Below are 20,596 nucleotides of genomic sequence, written 5' to 3'. Positions count from 1 at the left end.
AGGGAAAAAAAGGGCCAGAAAGCAGGAAGCCTTCCTTGGTCAGTTCGGGACAGTTTGGGTTTCCTAGATGACTACTGGGGCAGAAACACAGTACACAGCTTGTTGTGCTCCAAAGAGGAAACTGGCAGCTACTTCAACAATGAGTGATCCTGAGAGATAGCAGGAGCTGAGGCAGTGCAGGGTCTTGACGGAACCACACACCTCGGAATTCACTGACTGCTTTGGAAGGAAGGAACCTACTTTTAAGGAGGTATGAGGAGGGGTCAGGAAGACAAGAGCTACCTCAGCTCCAGGTCCAACTGGAGCTGCCCTACAAGGTCTATAAGATTTGACTAATGAAACGAAAGACTTGACAGACCTGAGAATTTACAAAGAACCTCTAGTGACCTGTTGCTCTGCTATTTGATTAACCAAAACAACCTTCTCCCACAAAAAAAACAATCAAAAATCCACAGGCTGTACTCCACCTTATCATCCCTGCTATGCCCTTCTTCTCCTCTCTCTTCTCTCACTGTTGATAATTTTGCCTTGTTTTTCAGAGACACAAAGTCATCTCCATCTCAGACAACTTCTCGACTTCCACCTGCCTCAGCTATGCTGGATTTGCATCTGCCGTGTGAACAAAGGTAAATGTAATGTAATATAAAGGTGAGCGGAGGGGGACAGGGGATGCTTGCCACATGGGGTACTCAATGTCACCAAGGCGCATATTCTGAAATGAAATTTCTATGATTGTCAGGTGTTCCCCTTGATGTGAGTATGTGAGTATATAGCTTGTTCTCATCATTTTTCCCCACTGTGAACAAGAAATCTTTAGATTTTAAGTACAGTTTTTTTGTTACTTACACAATACGTATACGTCGTGTAACATCGCATCATTCTAAAAAAAGACGGCTCAGTGGGACAGTAATTTGACACACGTCCCTGACCTTTGGAAAGAAGGACAATGGCCAGGCCGATGAGTGACAGGACCACGATGATCACCAGCAGGGAGATGGCAATGCCCTTCCAGTTCCTTTCTGCACCACCATCACTGAGCTCCTGTGGACAGAACAGAAGCGGTGCAGCAGTCAGTGATATAATTGCATAGTTTCTTGGCATTTCTATTACACTCATACTTCTTTAGCATAACACTCATTTACATGTGTTTGACATTTTTCTCCAAAGCGACTTATAAACTTAAGCTACTTTACACTTATTACCCATTTATCAGAGGGGTAATTTTACTGGAGTAATTTAAAGTACTTTGCTCAAGGGTACTGCAGCCAGAGGTGAGATTCAAATGTGTAACTTCCGGGTCCAAAGGCAGCAGCGGTAACCACTACACTACCAGCTGCCCCTGATCACTGATAACTGATTTTGGTTATTGATAATATTGTTGCGGGTTTGACTATTGTTCCAGTGTTGTCAGTTGCACAGTTACAGTTCATGTTTTGTGCACATTAATTACTTATTTATCAAACATATGATCATTTTAATTTGGGACCTGCCATAGTAGCGTGTTCATTTTGTAAAGAAGGAGAAATTACTCACTTTGGTTGTGCCTTGAAATGCTGTTGTGTTACCTTTCCAGTGTGCTGTTACGTGTAATACTGAAGATCAAAAATTAAAATCTGAATTCAGAGGTCGGGGGTTCGAATCCCCCTTCTGCTACCTACTACCCTTGAGCAGGTACTTTCCCTAAAATGCCCCAGTAAAAGGGACCAAGCTATATTAAGGGGTAAATATTTGTAGGTTGCTTAGAGGAGAAGCATCAGCTAAATGTAACTCCTGATGGTACCGAAACAACAAGCTCTGCCTCAGTAATGATGCATCTGTAATGTGCTTTGTTCTGAAATGCACTTTTCTTTACCTTGTGTTATTCATGGCTTTGGATAAAAGTGTCTGAGGAATTAATAAATGTAGACGTTGTGTGTGTGTGTGAGTGTGTGGGAATGCAAATATATAGGCATAAATAAAGCTAAAATATATCTGAATGGAAAAACATTTACAAAAAAATATGCAAAAAATAGTAAAAGGAAAATATAAAATTTAGATGAAAATCAATACCAACAGTATTATTACCTAAGATCAAAAGTTATTGTGGGGCTTGTTTGTTTAGATCTATCTGCATATACACAATATGCCATTTGTTGTTGCCTCTAGCAAAGTTCTACCAATGAATGTTTATTACATGCAAGCATTATAAATTATTGCAATTAAAAATTCCATTAATTTCTTTTCATTATTGGAAGATACAATTATAGTTGCTGTGGAAACAGAATTAATTTAATGCTACACAAACACACACATACTGTCTGAAATTGCAGCGAGCCGGAGCCTAACCATGCGGCACAGGCTCAAGGCTGGAGGGGGAGGGGACACAGCCAGGACGAGACACCAGTCTGTCGCAAGGTACCCCCAAGTGGCACTCAAACCCCAGACCCACTGAAGAATAGGACCCGGTCAAATCCAATGCGCTACCCCCCCTTTTACTATATATTAAAATAATAAATTGCCACTGTTGTTGAGGAAATGATCACTTGAATCATTTTGCCAAAGCGGTAGTTCCGTCTATTTACCAAATGCCACTATACAAGTTGTGTTTGACTTGCCAAAGCATTCCCATGTATCTACTGTATTATACCAAGTACTGTATCTACAATACTATATCAAGTTCAATACTGTAGTTTTAGGCTACAAGACCATAAATGGATCTGCCCCCGTTACCTACATCCCAGGCACACTGCTACATTCCTCCACCTCTGGCCACTTGCTCATCCCACGTACAAGAGGTTCAAAATGAAAAACCGAAAGGTTCTCAGTGCTGCCTTTATTGCGGTGGAATTATTTCCCTCTATCTCTCAGAAGGGCTGAATCCATCAAAACATTGAATGAGGGGTTACCTAAAATACTTTAGTAACTTAATTTATCTGCTTAAAAAATGTTTTAAAAAAATCTACCCATCTATATGCAGGTATTAAGTGTCAGGTGTGCTGGTTTCATTTCTGCAAAGTTTTTTTTTCCCCCCAGATTTTATCCATAAGCAACTCACACACACACACACACACAACTACTTTAAAAGCAAAACATCACTGGTTGTAGCACAAGCTGACAAAGAGCCTGACTTCTTCTTATCAATAGTATTCCCAAAACATCCTAATCAAACTGAGTCAAGGCTCTCTTCCTGGCAGTCAAGGTTTCCTTCACACGTGGAACATTTTTAAGTGAAGACTTGTTCTGATATTTCTAGAACTGTCTCGAGTGGTGTACTGTCTCACAGAACCGCAACACTGCACACCCAAGAAGCGAAATGTTAAAATTAAGGAAAACAGCAAATCAATAAAATGAATCAAAAGGAAAGAAAAGGACTGTCTATAGTAGAATAAATGTCAGGGTAAATGACAAAAGTGAAAACACGCCCTCAGCACTACTGTATTTCAACTGAAAACTGTACGTAAGATATAATGACATGCAATGAACAATATATGTACTAAAGCAAGTCATAGAATACATTGAAGAAGAACTTCAATGACAGATTCCATGAGGGCAAGGCATATTAAGAGCCTGTATGTACCACGCTTCCCTTTGTAGAATGAATCGATCTCTTTTTTCTGCCTTTTCAGAAGTTTGTTATGTGGCCTATAAAACTAAAGACCAATGGGATCAATTACTGATTCTAAATTTTTATATCGCACAGTTACTACTATGTATTATGTCCAGTTAATGGAAATTCTACAGATATCTCATCCTTCCATCCATCCAAATTTCAATAACTGCTTGCCCTGAGGGAGGTCGCGGTAAGCTCCTCACACACACACACACTCACCCATTCACACACTCGAGGCAATTCAGAGTCATTGGTCCACCTGAACTAGATGTCTTTGGACTGTGGGAGGAAACAGGAGCACCCAGAAGAACTCAGTGCAGACAGAGAGAACATGCAAACTCCTCACAGCTATAATGAGATATGCAATGATAATATTGAATATGGACTAGCATTGTCTGCAAAATAATAAAGTGCTCTCTTGATTATTGTAAACAAATTCTCTTCTGAAAGGGAAGAGCCTTTCGAGTTCCATCTCCAGGGACTCCACTGTCTCGGCAATGTAGCTAAGGCACAGTGCAGCCCCTGCCAAGTCTTGAAAGCAGTTGAGCGATAAAAGTTCTCATCTCAGACAGCTGCACCAATTTTGCCCAGACTTCAAAAACACGCTGCATGGACACAACATAAAGCATCGCATTCAAAAAAAATCTCAAATAAGTATCAATTTCATTCAGTTTATTTGTATAGAGTACTTTTCTCATGCAGTGACACGGAGCACTTTAACACAGGCATCAGGCAAATAAAAACAAGATCCTGTATCCTTCTGTGGATTGTTTTAAACACATAAGTCTATAAAGATAGTGACTGACACACAGACACTTCAGCTTTGAGAAAGTGTGACAACAAATTCATCGTTAGAAACATGACCAGAAGTTCCCCTGTGGCTTCACCGACTGAATGCGGCTGCAGTGCGGCAGCATGAAAAGAAAAAAAAATACCCTCTGGCTATGTACATTCTAACAGTTACCCCAAATTGACAACATTCCTGATGTTTATTGTTATTTTGCAGCAGAAACAGAAAATGTTCCCATCAAATGTCTGAGTACCTGTATTTTCCACTTTTTGGTAAGCTGTGCACTCAACCTGATGAAATAAATCTTTAAATCTATTACAGCATTTAAAGAAACAACATTGCCCCTTTTTAAAAAATTGCCTTTTAAATAATGCACAACATAATAAAAAATGGATCGGGGTACATTTTTGATAACCTTTCCCAACGTATCTTCGGATAACCCTAACCGGAACGAGATAAAGGATCGTACTGAGCCAGAGTCGGTTTTTAGAGGTATAATACATGACAGAGAGAGAGCTCAGGGACGGCTGGTAGTGTAGTGGTTACACCTGTTAGCTTGGGCCCCTCTGGTGGTAGGTTGGAATCTCACCTCTGGCTGTAGTACTCTTGAGAAAGGTACTTACCCTAAATGGTTCCAGTAAAATGACCCAGCTGTATAAATGGGTAATCAACTTTTATTAGATTAACATTGTAAGTTGATTTGGAGATTTCCTCCTCTGGAGGTTGTTGCTCTGTGGCTGAGAAGCACATCCTTCAGAACTTGAGAAGTCAGCCCCAGGGAAGTGGGGGTTTTATCTAATATACATATATACATATATATTAGATATAATATTATTATCATGATGACATGATTATTATTACAATTAATTACATATATTTATATACACATATTAAGGGGGTGTGGTGGCACAGTGGGTTGGACTAGGTCCTGCTCTCCGGTGGGTCTGGGGTTCGAGTCCAGCTTGGGGTGCCTTGCGGCGGACTGGCGTCCCGTCCTGGGTGTGTCCCCTCCCCCTCTGGCCTTACACCCTGTGTTACTGGGTAGGCTCCGGTTCCCCGCGACCCCGTATGGGACAAGCGGTTCAGAAAATGTGTGTGTGTGTCTGTGTGTGTGTGTGTGTGTGTGTGTATATACACACATATATATTTATATATATTAGACGGCTGTGTATTGCTCTTAAAATTTATTATCCTGGCATCCATAAAATTGCAAAAAAACATGTCCAAAAATGTATCAGGAACGAGGTGAAGTACTACACCCTACAATACTGTATAGCACACTGGGCAGCACAAAATGTTTTCTCATGTTGCAAACTTGCTAATAATTAATGAGAAAAAGCAGAAGACTGTATCTTGTAGTGGAATTAAAAAGAAAAGTGGTGTTTACCTTCTACAAATGAAATCGTGTGCCACGTAGAACGGGCAATTAGCACGGCAGGTGGTTCTTTTTTTTTTTTTGTTTTTTTTTTTTGCAGCTGCAGAAGAAATGGTTTTTTCCCCATAAGGTGAAATGAAATTAAGCTGAGAGTAAATGTTCAGGAATGAACATCTCCCACTCATGCCGGAGCAGTATATTTTAATTGCTTTACTGAGAGACTGAATGTCCTCTTGTCAGGATATTTTGAAAGACGTTCCCACACGCTTAGTAAATTTTTCAGACAATGTGTTTTGGAAATCTTTTGTTTATTCACTTGGAGAAAATGTAGATGAAAGAGGCAACACAGACTTCACGATTAATTTATCATTAGAACCCTCAAACCACTGGGCGAGAGCTCTCAGTAGGAGATTTCCAAGAAGCTCACAGTTTATTTTCTGAAGAAGCTCGACTAACTGTGCACCATAGAGACACATGATCTCCTCTTGATGTTGTTGACCAGTGACATCTGGAAACTCCTCATGTGAAACCATACCTGGGTATGTGCAGCGGCGATGTTTTCGTTCTGAACAAATACAGACAGACACAGCAGGGATTGCGGAAAACTTAGTGAGCAGGACAAGCGTACTAAACATTCTGTAGCTCAAACCTACAGGAATAATTTAAAGAGAAAATGAAAGTGTCCCTGGAGTGCTAATCGTTACTCCTTCCTTTTTCTGACAGGGCTGTGTGATGTTTAGTTGGCCAGCTGGTAGTGCAGTGGTTCAAGCTCTTGTCTTTGTACCCAAAGGTCACAGGTTTGATACCCATCTCTCACTGTAGTAGCCTTGAGGAAGGTACTTACCTTCAATTGCTGCAGTAAAAATTACCCACATGGGTAAATAATTGTGACCTTAACAATGTAAGTTGCTTTGGAGAAAAGTATCAGATTGTTTTTGAGTCAAAAACGGGTTAAAGTTGTATTTTGTAGGGTTGCAATGACTAACCAGGTGTTGTCATGTATGAAATGGCTCTGATGACAAGACTTAACCAGTCAAGTGGGAAACGAGCAGGAATAAGAGAATCTCATCTACATTTTCCCAAGCATGCAGAGAATTTTTACTTTGCTTTACTAAATAAGTGAACTGTAAAAACCCAAGAGACAAACAGAACAGATGAGGTGCTAAAAAGTTGAAACCATTTGAACTGTAACCATTTCAAAGTATAAAGTATGTCTCTAGAGAATTTGTAGTTTAATGCCCTTTTAAAAATTTTCTTTGGCATGCCACCAGATTATCTTAGCCTTTTTTTATTATTCTCTTTATTTAATGCTTGAACAATCCTGTATGAATCAAGAGACGCTCTAGTTGAAAGATTAATTTTCTGCTTGACACAGTTTATTGACACAATCTATTATTTTGTTTTCCCCCCACATTGTTGCTAAATAATTTAGATGCTGTGCAGTTCTTGTTATTAGTGAAGGAGATGGAGTATATCATTGTTGGCACAATAAAATGCCGATATAGAGAAGCCCTATTCATTAGACTGGAATATACAGTAAAGTACATTTTACTCCCTTGCATGGCGATCACTGTGAATTATTTCAACTTTCTTTTCCACTTTGGCTCCCGCTTTTGTTACTCTTTGAAGTTCCAGTAATTTCATGGAGGGCACTAATCACGTTCACGCCTGGCTCGCTTTTTTGCAACGATTGCTTCACACCTTGAAATAGTGCACAGTGCAGCCTCGGGTCATGACTTCGGCAGCTTCGTTGGGTATTGAGCCTTAGAAATTTGCTCGGGCCGCCAGGCCAAGCCTTGGTTTGTAACACACAACTTTCCTCACACACTTTCTGCTTTCAGTGTGCATGACAGTAAAAATTAAGGGCATACAACGAGAGGTGACTGAAACAGTGTTTTGCAAATGTAGCGATAGAGAAAAACATAATTCAAGTGATTAATAAAAAGTACACACACACACACACACACACACACACACACACACACACACACATTTTCAGAACCGCTTGTCCCATACGGGGTCGCGGGGAACCGGAGCCTAACCCGGCAACTCAGGGCGTAAGGCTGGAGGGGGAGGGGACACACCCAGGACGGAACGCCAGTCCATCGCAAGGCACCCCAAGTGGGACTCGAACCCCAGACCCACCAGAGAGTAGGACGCGGTCCAACCCACTGTGCCACCATGCCCCCCTTAATAAAAAGTATAATGTGTTATTTAGTTTTTAAGGTATTCTGTAGCTAGTTACTGATGGCCAGTCCTCAGTGTTAGCTGTGAGAGTAGGACAACTGAACCAGGACCTACTTGGGCTCTTTACAACAGATCTTGTCTAGAACCCCTATCAGCATGTCAAGTCATCAGGTCATAAAGTCATCATGTCCTCAAGTCATGCCTCCCTCTGATTGCGTATTCTCTTGTTAATGATATGTTATTTCTGTAATTCTGAATTATTTCCACTCACCTTGTTTAACATTACAACCTTGTTCAGCGCTCTGTGCTACACTGGTGAGAAGAGTGCTCTATAAAATTAAACTGGATTGAATTGAATTGAATGGGGGGGGGTTGTGGTGGTGCAGCGGATCTGGCCTGTGCCTGCTCTCTGGTGGGTCTGGGGTTCAAGTCTCACCTGGGGTGCCTTGTGACAGACTGGCATCCCATCCTGGGTGTGTCCCTGTGCCCTGAGTTGCCAGGTCAGGCTCCAGCTCACCACAACCCCACTTGGGACAAGCAGCTTCTATGTGAATGTGAATTGCTGTTCTTTTTTCATTCTGCATGGAAATCACTCAGTTCAGAGCTTAGCATTAAGCCTGTTTGTTTAAAGGCCTGTATGTTAAATTCAGCCGTACATTCATGTTTTATCTCTTTCTGAAACTATTTGTGCCAATAATTATAATAAAAGCAACAGGATATAATACAAAGTGTATTATACTGAACAGTGATAAAGCAGCGCTTGGCTTTCATGCACAGTACAGCTCCTATTCTGCTTTGTGATCGATCTATCAATCTATCTATATGTTCATCTTCTTGTTTGTTTCTTTCTTTAAGCTGATGTTTTTGTCCAAAGCAAGATACAACGATTTTCCTAGAATTCAGGGTAAGACCTTACTCAAGGGTACAGCAATAGGCAGTGGAATTCAAACCCGGGGCTTTTGAAACTACAAAACTGCAATGCCATGACTGCAAACCCTACACTACTTGCAGATTATTTTCATTCAGCAACGTGCTTTATGCAGAAGAGTTGTTTTGTCTAATGAACTGTTTGTAGTGTACTGTGAAGAAGTGCTATAGGCGTTAACCGAGTTGTAATGTCTCTCCCAAGAAAGGCTTAACGTCTTTGTAGATAATGGCTACGCTTCTAGCCTCTGCTGGCAGTCTTCACTAAACAAATACAAATGAAAACAGCTTTATTGCACAAGCAAGGCAAGGAGAGGAATAACTAATGGTGCCAGACCCATTCCATGCTTATTGTGTTTTACTCTGAACTATAATAACTGCTCAGTGATGGAGCTCATGTGGCCTGAAAGAGAGATGCCCATTTAACTTCTGGCTCTGCTCCTGAAACCCACAATATTTGCCGCCCTGCACATACCGACATTATCAGACCACTTCTGAAACACTACAGCTGTGTCCCAGCTCAAATCCATTGGAAAGTATCAGACCTGCTCAATGACAAGTAATTGACCCAAAGAAGGAGCTGAAGAAATGAAGTCATGTCCTGGTTGGCACCCCGAGGTTCTTGCTAGGGACATGACAGCAAGTTGCTTTGGAGAAGAGCACCAGTTAAATGAAGTACATTCAAGTAAATGTCAAGTGTTCTGGGATGGTAACATACTCTAGTAAGTGGTGTGAGGCTCCCATCTGGTGGCTAAACTGTGGCATAAAGCGGATGGAACAAGCAACTGTTTCCCATTTAATGTGTTCTGTAAGTTAAAAAGCAGGAGGCTATCATCTGATAAGAGCACCATATTAATTACTGTCACAAATACAGTAGAATACAGTAATCATTGGTAAAAGAAAAAAAAAACATGCTTATGTTTCACAATGGGCAGAGTCAGTGAATCAAATGGAGAAAGTAGGAGTACCACCCTCCATGAGCAGGTAGGAGTTCCTATAATGCTTTCATTGATGACAGTTATGATGCGTCATAAAATGTGTTGTTTAACATAAAGTGCATTAATTTGAGTGCTAGAGAGCTCAGCAATGAGGAGATCACAGTATAATAATGGAAAGCAATTGCCCCCCAGCAGGGTCAGCGCATGGCTTTGAGAGCCCCGTGTGGCAGAGCTCTTCCACACATATCACCGGACATGATGACATATTTCAGAGCACCCGATGTGGACAATATGAGGCAGTGTAACAAACCGTCATGAATAAAAAGATCTGTGGATAACTTGACTACCTGGAGGCTTTGAAGATCACATTTCAGTAGTGTAATTTACGTTTTTGCTGCAGTCACACAGTAATAATAGACTAATAATAGGCTGAGATAAACCAGTCTTGGTCTGAGAAATTATATTAATGAACTCAGAGTTTTGCCTTTCTTCATTTTCTGCTTCTCCAGACAAAGAAATGAGTCTTTCCTGGACGGTCATTGCATACGACATCTTCCATCAATTGAGATACGCCTGAGGATCAGCAATCCATTATAGCTGTATGTTTAGATGTTACCTAATTTCAACAGCAGATTTCATTAACATACGCACTTGTATTATTGATGTTTTCAGATCAGAGCACCATTAAAGAATACACTATTTCCATTTTAAGGCAGGGGGATGTGGTAGCGCAGCAGGTTTTGCCTGTGCCTGCTTTCTGATGGGTCTGGGGTTCCAGTCCTGCTTAGGGTGCCTTGTGACAGACTGGCATCCTATCCTGGGTGTGTCCCAGCCTGTATTGTTGGTTTAGGCTCCGGCTCACTGCAACCCTGCTTGGGACAAGTGGCTTCGGACAATGTGTGTGTGCAGTGTAACAGTATCAGTGCACATTCCTAATAGCCTCGTTTTAGCACTGCCACATATTGTATGCACTATTAATATTGCAATATAGCGACCTTATTTATGTTTGTGTTCATAAATACATATACAGTATATGGATACAGCAGGAGACATGACAGAATCATAGCCAAGCATGGAAAGAAGAGCATGTTCAGAACGGCAGTATTCCCTGCACACACAAACGTGTACCAAGTCGACTCCAACAGAAGCGTCACACACTGCCCCAGGAATACAACGCATGATTGCATTGTATCCTCTTGCAAACACGAACACGTCCATTTACTGCTTGTGTTCCCACTAATCTGATAATAGTACAAATTAAAAGCTGTTTGTTTGTTTGTTTGTTTAGCTACCCAACCATGAATAAACTTGTCAGATGTAATTCATCTGCAAATGCATATAAACATATTTAGCAACTTTAGTGCTAAATTATATTTTCTCCTTTAACAGATAAATAACAATCAAATTACCACAGCATTTATTTATTAAAAAAAAAAGTTGATGTCACAGCTATGCTTGGCTCAAACTTGGATTTCTGTTTCATTCACCACTTCATTTGATGAGAAGTGAACAATAAATGATGAGTAGAGCACAGCCGTCACACAAACTGTAGGCCCTCATAGCAGAGTCAGTGGTGTCAGAGAGATCTGTGAGGGTCCTCCTGCATATTCCGTTCTGGACGAGACCTACCTGTGTGTACTGTACCTTAACTGAACTGATCAGCATCAAGCAACGATATTAGATAAAACCGCAAATTGACGTCTTTTTTTAATTCTAAAATTCCTGGGGGGGGGGGTTGGTTTAGCCACTGCCACTTGAACCCCCAGAGTTTTTTTCTCCCTTGGGAGTTTTTTTTTTTTTTGTTTTTTTGGTGTTCCGTCCCTCCTCATTATTTAAATGCATCTGATTAATTAAATTCCACTGTCTGAAAATCCGGGGCGCAGTGGTGCAGTGGGTTTGGTTGAGTCCTGCTCTCTGGCGGGTCTGGGGTTCGAGTCCTGCTTGGGGTGCCTTGTGACAGACTGACGTCCCGTCCTGGGCGTGTCCCCTCCCCCTCCGGCCTTACGCCCTGAGTTGCTGGGTAGGCTCTGGTTCCCCGCGACCCCGTATGGGACAAGCGGTTCAGAAGATGTGTGTGTGTGTGTGTGTGTGTGTGTGTGTGTCTGAAAATCCCAAGCCCAGCAGAAGCCATATCCACACCAGTGGAGGAAAGGGACATCTAGTAACATAGTGATTAAGGCTTCTGCCTTTGGACCCAGAGGTTGCATGTTTGCTCTCCACCTCTAGCTCTAGTGCCCTTGAGCAAAATACTTACCCTAAAATTGCTCCAGTAAAATTACTCAGCTGTATAAATGAGTAAATAACTCTAAGTAGATTAACCTTGTAAGTTGCTTTAGAGAGAAGTGTCAGCTAAATGAGTAAGTGCAATGATATATTTACTTTTATTACAGCTGTAAAACTTGCCACAGCTTACTTGCAGCTTTTATAATGCAGTTATTGTAGTAATTTAATGTGTAGCCAACCTTTTATTTGTATTATGCCTCTGATCCTTTCTTCAGCACTTTGTGTTAGTGTGTGAGAAGATCACTCTATGAAAATAAACTGAGCTAAATTTGAAGCAACATTAGAATGAAGTGCACTTGAAGACTTTTTAAAAATCCTCCTATTAAGTATATTGTTCCAATGTTCCTCCTGCAGCACAGGAGAACGAAACAGTGGATGAGAGAAATGAGAGCACGTTGGAGTGTAACAGGTGTGTTGGGCTGCCAGCTAACAGTTTATTCTTTCAGAAAAGGTAATTGATAAATAAATTGACAATGAAAAATAAACTCAAAACTTTGTATCTTCAAAAGTTTGAAACTTTACTGTTGCAAACATGAGGACCCAGTGTACTTATTCCATTTTTCTTGATTAATGCTCAGATCATCCATGACTCATTATGGAACCTTGTCAATGTCATTTTTGAAGAGACTTTATTAGACTTTATGACCTAGATTTTATGTCACAGTCTATGTAGATATATGCTGATACTGAAGCTGTTTTACACTGCTTGCAAATCATCCTCACAAAAGTATTTTTTAATGAAGCAATTTGGTTTTTATTAAATGTGTGGTGCAAATGTACCATTCCTACAATTGTGTGGATATGGCTTTTCTGTGGAGCTCAGGATTTTCAGCCAGTGGAATTTAATTCAAGTCATATGGGAAGATTACCAGTTATATAAAGCCCAAACCCAAAAAAAAAAAAAAAAACCCCGCTGCACTGAGGATAATGCGGTGAAGAAGATGCACAAGAAGATTAGCTGTGAGAAGATTAACTGAGCCTGGGTGGGAATGAGATACACAGCCTTTGTGGCACTGAATGACTCTTTCTGACAGAATCACTGCTTTACCTCAGCGACATGTGTCTGTGCTTCCGCTTCCTCCATGAAGACTAATGCAAGGTCAATGCTTTTTACATTTTGCTCAGCTTTTACCTCATCAAAAAGGTCATGTATAAGATGGTAAATGTGTCCCGCAGTTAAAAGAACAAATTGCCATTCTATTGCACAACTACAACCTTGTATGAAAACAGTCCATTCATTGGCACATTCTTAAAACTCAGTGGCGCTGTTACAGAATGACGGTCTTCCATTTTCTGTTGGCTGAATCCATTGCAACTCACACACACATACACACACACACACACATTGACTGAAACCGCTTGTCCCAAGCAGGGTCGCGGCAAGCCAGAGCCTAACCCGGCAACACAGGGCGCAAAGCTGGAGGGGAAGGGGACAAACTCCATAGAAACTGAATCTTTTAAATTCCAATTCGTGGCTGTAACATATATCACCGAATCAAGCTATCATACACTATCACCAAAACAAACTGTATCATATATCAAAAACAAGAAACAGTAAAACTGGAGGGTCTAGGGTGCCCTGCGACAGACTGATGTCCCATCCTGGGTGTGTCCCCTCCCCCACCAGCTGTGTGCCCTGTGTTGCCAGGTTAGGCTCCAGTTCACCGCAACCCCACTCAGGACAAGCAGTTTTAGACAGTGTGTGTGTGTATGCGTGTGTGCGCATCTGTATATATATATATATATTTATCTAGAACATATGTAGAAAAATCATTTCTCTTTTTATATTTTCACACATTTACATTTATTCACTTAGCAGATGCTTTTCTCCAAAGCTACTTACAATGGATTCTATATGGTGTTACTAGCCCACACACCTTATTCACAGAGGTGATTTGCACTGCTAGATACACTACTTACAATGGCTCCCTCATTCATACATCAGTGGAACACACTTTCTCTGTCACTCACACGCTATGGGTAAACCTGAACAGCATGTCTTTTAAGTGTGGGAGGAAACTGGAGCACCCAGAGGAAACCTACATAGACATGGGGAGAACATGCAAACTCCACACAGACTGAGCAGGGATCAAACCCACATTCTCTCACACCTCCCAGGCACTGTGAGGCAACAGTACTACTCACTGTGCCACCGTGCAGCCTGGCATAAGATTTTCATGCTGTGTTTTGTGCTGGTGCAATTGTGCTGTAGTTGTCACCTCTATCAGGGATCAGGAGGGATCGAGGAATATTCTTTTGACAGTGAAGTCATCAGTCTTTGGTCAAAAGGACCACCTTGTTTGCTCTTACTGGAGAATTACTAACAATGTGCCTATCACAAAATTCTAATCTCTCCACATACATAGACCAAGGGGTTCAGGGTGAAAAGGTAACAATTCTTCACAAGTATGATCATGCAGCATGTTTACATGATCCTAAGAACGTGAAAGAATTAAAAGACACATCTGCTGTAAAGAAAGTCAGAGGGACTCGGCTACTGAAATCAAAGTTGCCGAAAGAATGAAAGTGATATTCATGTTCATTTGCTGGGTCAGCAGGCTGCTGGGATGGGTCAGGGCTGTTGCAGTCTGAAAGTGCCCGGCCCGTGTCCCCAGCCTGGTTGTAGTAGTCTTGAACAAGGTAATTATTCCGAATTTCTCCAGTAAGGATATATAAAGATATAAGAAATGGTCAAACTAAATGAGATATGGAAAAGGACAGAACCTTCCAATGAACCCAGCAGGGCTTAAGTGCAGGCACACTGAAATTCAATAATGATGCCCTCATGGTCAGTAAGACTGTGGCTGCACATGACGGAAGTTCAGTTTCCATCTGTTCAAACTCTGTTTTCCAGTGACTTCTACATCCTTCCTCCAAACAAACTTCAGGAACGAAACACGAGCTCAAAAGTCAACATAACACAAATCCCTCTTAAAGCTTTCTCTTTTCGGCTCCCTTTTAAAAGCTTCTGTGTGCTCCCTAGAGAGCAAGTCACAAAAATATACTGGGAAATGAAAAAAGGTGGAGAATTAGGCCAAGGTGTTGCTGGAAAGCATCTGCCTCTTCCATTTTGTTTAGCTGGTTCGGCTATGAGCTTGGCAGGCTCCTTCACACCCTGCACCTTCCCATGTGCAGTCATACTGCCACTGGCACACGCAGGATACCACAAACATAACCTGTGCCTGGGGAAATGTCTAAGTGAAATTTATCCATGCTATTTGTGCCGCTACTAGTTAAACTGTGCAACAGCAGGCAGTATAGAGCTTAAGGAAATGTACTTATTTGAAGATTGCTGTTCTTTCAAATAAGGGCTGAACTCATCTACCAGCATCTGGTTGTTAAGAACATAGAAGATGTGATGGAATCGGTGCATCTGTCCTCTTCATCATAAGAAATGTACAGACAGCAAAACATCAATGTAAAAAAGAATTACACGCTCATTAATTCCCTATAAATCCTTCACAAAATAAAACCACATTAATTACTGAAAATTAAAGGAGCATAACAACCTGCAATGTGTGTAGTTGAAGATTTTAGAATCATCTCAGGTCCATATCAGAATTTAATAAACCCACTTTTTGTACATATATCATTCTCTTATCCAAGTCATATAATCCCAGTTATTTTACAAGATTTAAAAAACAAATCAAAACACAAGCACAAAACCACCTGCCTGCCATGCCCCAGGTTTAATATCTTAACTTCATTACTTCCTTCCTTGCACAGCTATTGGACCTTTATGATGAGCTGCTGTAACACTATTTTACATCACTGGATTACAAGTTGGATATAATGACAATTACTTACTTAAAGTAATAACACAGGAGTTAAAAAGTACTTTTCAGTGTTTTACCTGCTGCTCACTTTTGTTATTCACATTTAATACCCTGATGTATGCTGCTTGTAGTTCTTGTTCGCACATTATATACACAGTGTGGAAGTTATTAGGAAAAAACTGATGGAGGATGCCTAGAAAAAGAGAGTTCCATCCAATTAAATAAAACGTGTAAAATGATTTTAACTGTACTTCACTTCAAGCTGGTAATTCAGAAGGGCAAGAAAATGAAAGTGTTTCAGACAGTGATTGATGTGTTTTTATGTTGGGTGTGGTTCAGGTTTTTTAGAAAAGTGTTGTCAGTGAAACTTGTCACACTGCACATGTAAAAAATGGACATTACTGTCAGAGGTAGAAATGCAAGCTGACCGAGGAAAAGATTTCTATAAATGTATTGCAAAACAAAACTAAGTTCCCCCAGTGCCATCTCCTCTCTGTAACCTGTGTATCATGAGGTGTTTTGGCTCTACAAGCATAAGTGTATTTTCACTGAGATGTACGTCGCTTTGGAGAAAAGCATCTGGTAAATGAATAAATGTAAATGTAAGTTGACAGGCTCCACCTCAGTTGAGTATCAAATCAGCAGCAATGACAATGCTGCCCCCCATCCCCCTTCTAAACAATGCTAAAAGTATCTCACCACATAGACTTTGTTCTGTTTTGTGCACCAAAGTGAAGTGCTTCATTTCTCAACCTGACAACAGGAATTTTAATCTTACATCCCCTGTCTTTCCATGTCCCAATAAAACAGCAATTTAAATGTTTCAAAATTCTATAACGTTCACCACTATTCATGTGTAGCTGTTGCTTTGGGGGTATAATAGGGTATAATTGTCATGTTGGCCCAATGGTACAGGGGGAATGGACTCAAGTGCAGAGCTCAGGTTCTGGGTTTTAATGTTCGAAGGGTCAGGCAAAGGAATAGTCAAATAACAGGCGAAGGTCAGGCGATTGGCAAACGTCGTACAAGGGAAAACACGATACTCGTCGTCAAGGAACAGGCACAGGTCAGGAAATCCAGGCAGTTGGTCTTTGCAGAGGTTCCACAGGTCAAGAAAGGCAGCAGTTGGTCTTTGCAGAGGTTCCGCATGTGAGAACTTCCGGGGCTGCGTCCGGAGGCAACAGCAGTTTATATGTCACTGGGGTAACCCGTTGCAAAACCTTGAATGGACCAATGTACCACAGGCTCAGCTTCTTCGAGGGGAGTTTCAACCGGAGGTCCCCCGTTGAGAGCCAAACCCTTTGACTGGGTAAAAAGGAAAGGGTAAAAAGTAAAGGGTCCTATGATGCTGATTGGCCTGTCACTTGTAGCGCTCGGCACTGTCCTGCAGCTGTTTCTGAACGGTCCGCCATACATCGCCACTGCCACGATGCCAATTTTCTACGACCGAGACTTGACTAGAGGGTGTCTACCATGGGAACAGAGCTGGCTGGTACCCCAACACACATTGGAAAGGTGACAGCCCGGTGGCAGAGTGTGGCGCGGTGTTGTGTGCATACTCCACCCAGGGTAGGAACTGACCCACTGATCTTGTCTTCTAGCAGAATAAGATTGCAGGTACCGGGCAATTTCCTGTTGGAACTACTCCACCTGGCCATTGGCTTGGGGATGGTATCCGGAGGTCAGGATTACCTGGGTGCCCAAGCAGTTCCAGAAGGCCTTCCATAGCCTTGAGGTAAATTGACGGCCTCGATCTCAGATGATATCCTCCAACAATCCAAACAGCTTGAATACCTGGTGGAATACGATTTTGGCTGTCTCCAAGGCGGATGGGAGCTTGGGAAGAGGGATCAAATGACAAGATTTATAGAATCTGTCTAACATGGTCAGAATCATGGTCTTACTCTCGGAGACTGGGAGGTCCACCAGGAAATTGATTGCGATATGGGTCCAGGGAGGGGAAGGCACCAGCAGAGGTTCCAGGAGCCCTGTGGGTTTCAGAGTCGGGCTCCAGGCTTGAGAGCATAGAGTACAGGCCTCCACGTAATCCCGGACATCATCAGATAACGATGGCCACCAGGACCGCCCCTGCAAAAGGGATAGGGAGTTGTAGGCCTGCTGCAACAGAGTGGACCGTAGGCTAGGAGGTACATACTCTTTTCTTTCGGGTATGTCGGGAGGAGTTGGTTCCGATGCTTGAGCAGCCTGTAACTTTTGGAAGAACTGCCAAAGCACAGGAGCCACAAAGCACCCATTGGGTAAAATACCCTCAGGGAGGTCCTGGGGGGGATCTGGGTTGTGAATCCGGATGGTCGCGATGGTCGGTAAGCACCAAAAATGGGGGCACTGCACCCTTGAGCCAATGCCGCCACTCCTTGAGTGAGAGTTTTATGGCCAGAAGCTTGTGGTTCCCACTGTCGCGTTCGGCCGGTTAGTTGTGTTTGGCTGGTGACAACTTATATGAGAAGTAGGCGCAGGGGAATAGTTTAGGTGGGGTCCTCTGTCGTTGGGATAACACTGTTCCTACTCCCACCTGTGAAGCGCCCACCTCAACCACAAAAGGCAAAGTGGGGTCGGGGCATTTGAGCACTTGGGCCGACGTGAAGCGGTCCTTCAGGTCCTTGAAGGCTTTCTCTGCGGTGTTGCTCCAGGGAAATCAGGGTCCCTTGGTGGCGGTCAGACCTGTGAGTGGGGCTGCAATGGTGCTAAAACCTCTAATGAAACGTCAATAAAAATTTAAAAAACCTAGGAAATGTTGGAGTGCCTTCACTGTAGTGGGTCTGAGCCAATTAGTAACCGCGCTAACTTTCTGGGGGTCCATAGCCACCCCATCCGGGCTCAGAATATATCCCAAGAAGGATATGTGGGTTTAGTGGAATAGACATTTCTCACCTTTCACACAGAACCAGTGGCTGAGAAGTCGACGCAGTACAGCTCATACTTGTTCGATGTGTTCCTCTTGAGTGCGGGAGAAGACCAAGCTGTCATCCAGGTACAACAGCACAAAGCAGTTGATGAAGTCTGCTAGGGCGTGGTTTACAAACGCCTGGAACACTGAGGAAGCATTCGATCAACCAAATGGAATTACCAGGTATTCATAGTGTCCTAGGGAGGTGCTAAATGCTATCTTCCACTCGCCCCCCTTGCGTATGCGGATGAGGTTATAAGCACTCCTGAGGTCTAATTTGGTGAAGATCGTGGCTCCATGGATCCTTTCCAAGGCGGCTGTGATCAGAGGTAAGGGGTGAGGATAACGGATTGTTATAGCATTCAATCCTCAATAATCTACACAGGGACGGAGACCCCCATCCTTCTTACCAACAAAGAAAAACCTGGCAGAGGCAGGTGAAGTTGAGGGCCTGATGATGCCCGCTTCCAGGGCCTCCTGGATGTATGCCTGCATGGCTTGCTGTTCAGGCAAGGACAGGGGATACACACAGCCTCTAGGAGGGGTTGTTCCTGGCAACAAGTCTATTGCGCAGTCTCACGGCCTATGGGGTGGTAGTTCGGTTGTTCGGGTCTTACTGAAGACCTCCTGGGCATCCTCGTAGTCTCGCGGAACATCTACTGGAGGAAACTCTGCAACCCCTTCTACCGATGTAGCCTGGCATGGGAATACTAGGCACGACTGTCGACAACCATCACACCAGGACACCAGCTCGCCTGTACTCCATCGGAATGTCGGATCGTGTCAGACCAGCCAGTAGAAACCTAGAATTATAGGGGTGTCTGGGGCTCAGATAGGATAAAAAACTAGGTCCTCGTGGTGACATGCCCCAATTGTAACTCGCAAGGGCATTGTGCAGCTATCAACCACACCGGACCCTAGGGGTTGGCCATCAAGGGCACTGACCCGTAGCCTAAAATCACAGTCCCGACCTGGGACATGGTTTGCCTGCGCGAACTTTATATCCATAAAGCAGCCAGCAGCCCCTGAGTCCACTAATGCGTGAGTGTGTACTTGACCTCCCTCCCAGGTTATGTGAATTAGCAACATCAGTTGACCAGGCCGGCCCAAGTGGCTTACCTGTGGTTCCTCATAAGGAGCATACTGGGTAGGCCAAGCAAACGTGGCCAGACGCACCGCAGTAGAAGCACAGGTTATTCTGAAAATGATGCCTCCTATCCTCAGGGTCCATCCTACTCTGTCCGAGCTGCATCGACTCTGGTCCGAGGTTGTATATCACGATCACAGTCTCCACAAAGCAGTCAAGGGTCCAATTCTCCCCATAGTATGCCAATTCGGCTTGAATCCGGGGTTAGAGTCTGTTCCTGAAGCAGGCTAGGAGGGAAGAGGGGTTCCAGTTGCTTTGTTCGGCCAGAGTCCGGAATTCCAAGGCATAGGCAGCCACCATTCAATTCCCCTGTTTTAGGTGAAGGACGCGGTTTCCTCAATCCACTTGAGGGATTGATCGTGTGCTCCTAGAAGGGCACCCTGAGACGCGAGTGTGCTGCGGATCTGGGCGAGCTCTGCTGTGTCCGTGTGCATGGCGGAACCTTCTGTCATGTTGGCCCGGTGGTACAGAGGGAACGGACTCAAGTGCAGAGCTCAGGTTCCATGTTTTAATGTTCGAAGGGTCAGGCAAAGGAGTAGTCAAATAAAAGACGAAGGTCAGGCGATTGGCAAATGTCGTACAAGGGAAAACTCGTTGTCAAGGAACAGGCACAGGTCAGGAAATCCAGAAAAGGCAGAGACTCAGGAAAACACACGAAGGAAGGCAGTAGTTGGTTTTT

The 20,596-nt window shown here is 42.9% G+C and overlaps 1 protein-coding gene across 1 annotated transcript in view; it reads right to left on the bottom strand.

The window, feature by feature from the left end:
• Nucleotides 1-20,369, bottom strand: part of LOC108922267 (inactive dipeptidyl peptidase 10-like) — a 45,050-nt gene extending 24,681 nt beyond the window's left edge. The window contains exons 1-8 of the mRNA XM_029252152.1: nucleotides 20,297-20,369; nucleotides 19,395-19,525; nucleotides 19,181-19,271; nucleotides 19,001-19,087; nucleotides 18,804-18,916; nucleotides 17,657-17,950; nucleotides 17,102-17,167; nucleotides 930-1,041 (exon numbers count right to left, since the gene is read on the bottom strand). Coding sequence (XP_029107985.1) covers nucleotides 930-1,041; nucleotides 17,102-17,167; nucleotides 17,657-17,950; nucleotides 18,804-18,916; nucleotides 19,001-19,087; nucleotides 19,181-19,271; nucleotides 19,395-19,525; nucleotides 20,297-20,369 — 967 coding nt within the window. The remainder of the gene's footprint in view (nucleotides 1-929; nucleotides 1,042-17,101; nucleotides 17,168-17,656; nucleotides 17,951-18,803; nucleotides 18,917-19,000; nucleotides 19,088-19,180; nucleotides 19,272-19,394; nucleotides 19,526-20,296) is intronic.
• Between the last annotated feature and the right edge of the window lie 227 nt (nucleotides 20,370-20,596).

The sequence above is a fragment of the Scleropages formosus genome, chromosome 1 (genome assembly GCF_900964775.1).
Source record: "Scleropages formosus chromosome 1, fSclFor1.1, whole genome shotgun sequence".
In the NCBI taxonomy this organism is placed as follows: Eukaryota; Metazoa; Chordata; class Actinopteri; order Osteoglossiformes; family Osteoglossidae; genus Scleropages; species Scleropages formosus.
Note: the sequence above shows the minus strand (reverse complement) of the source record. Positions and strands in the feature narration are given on the sequence as shown.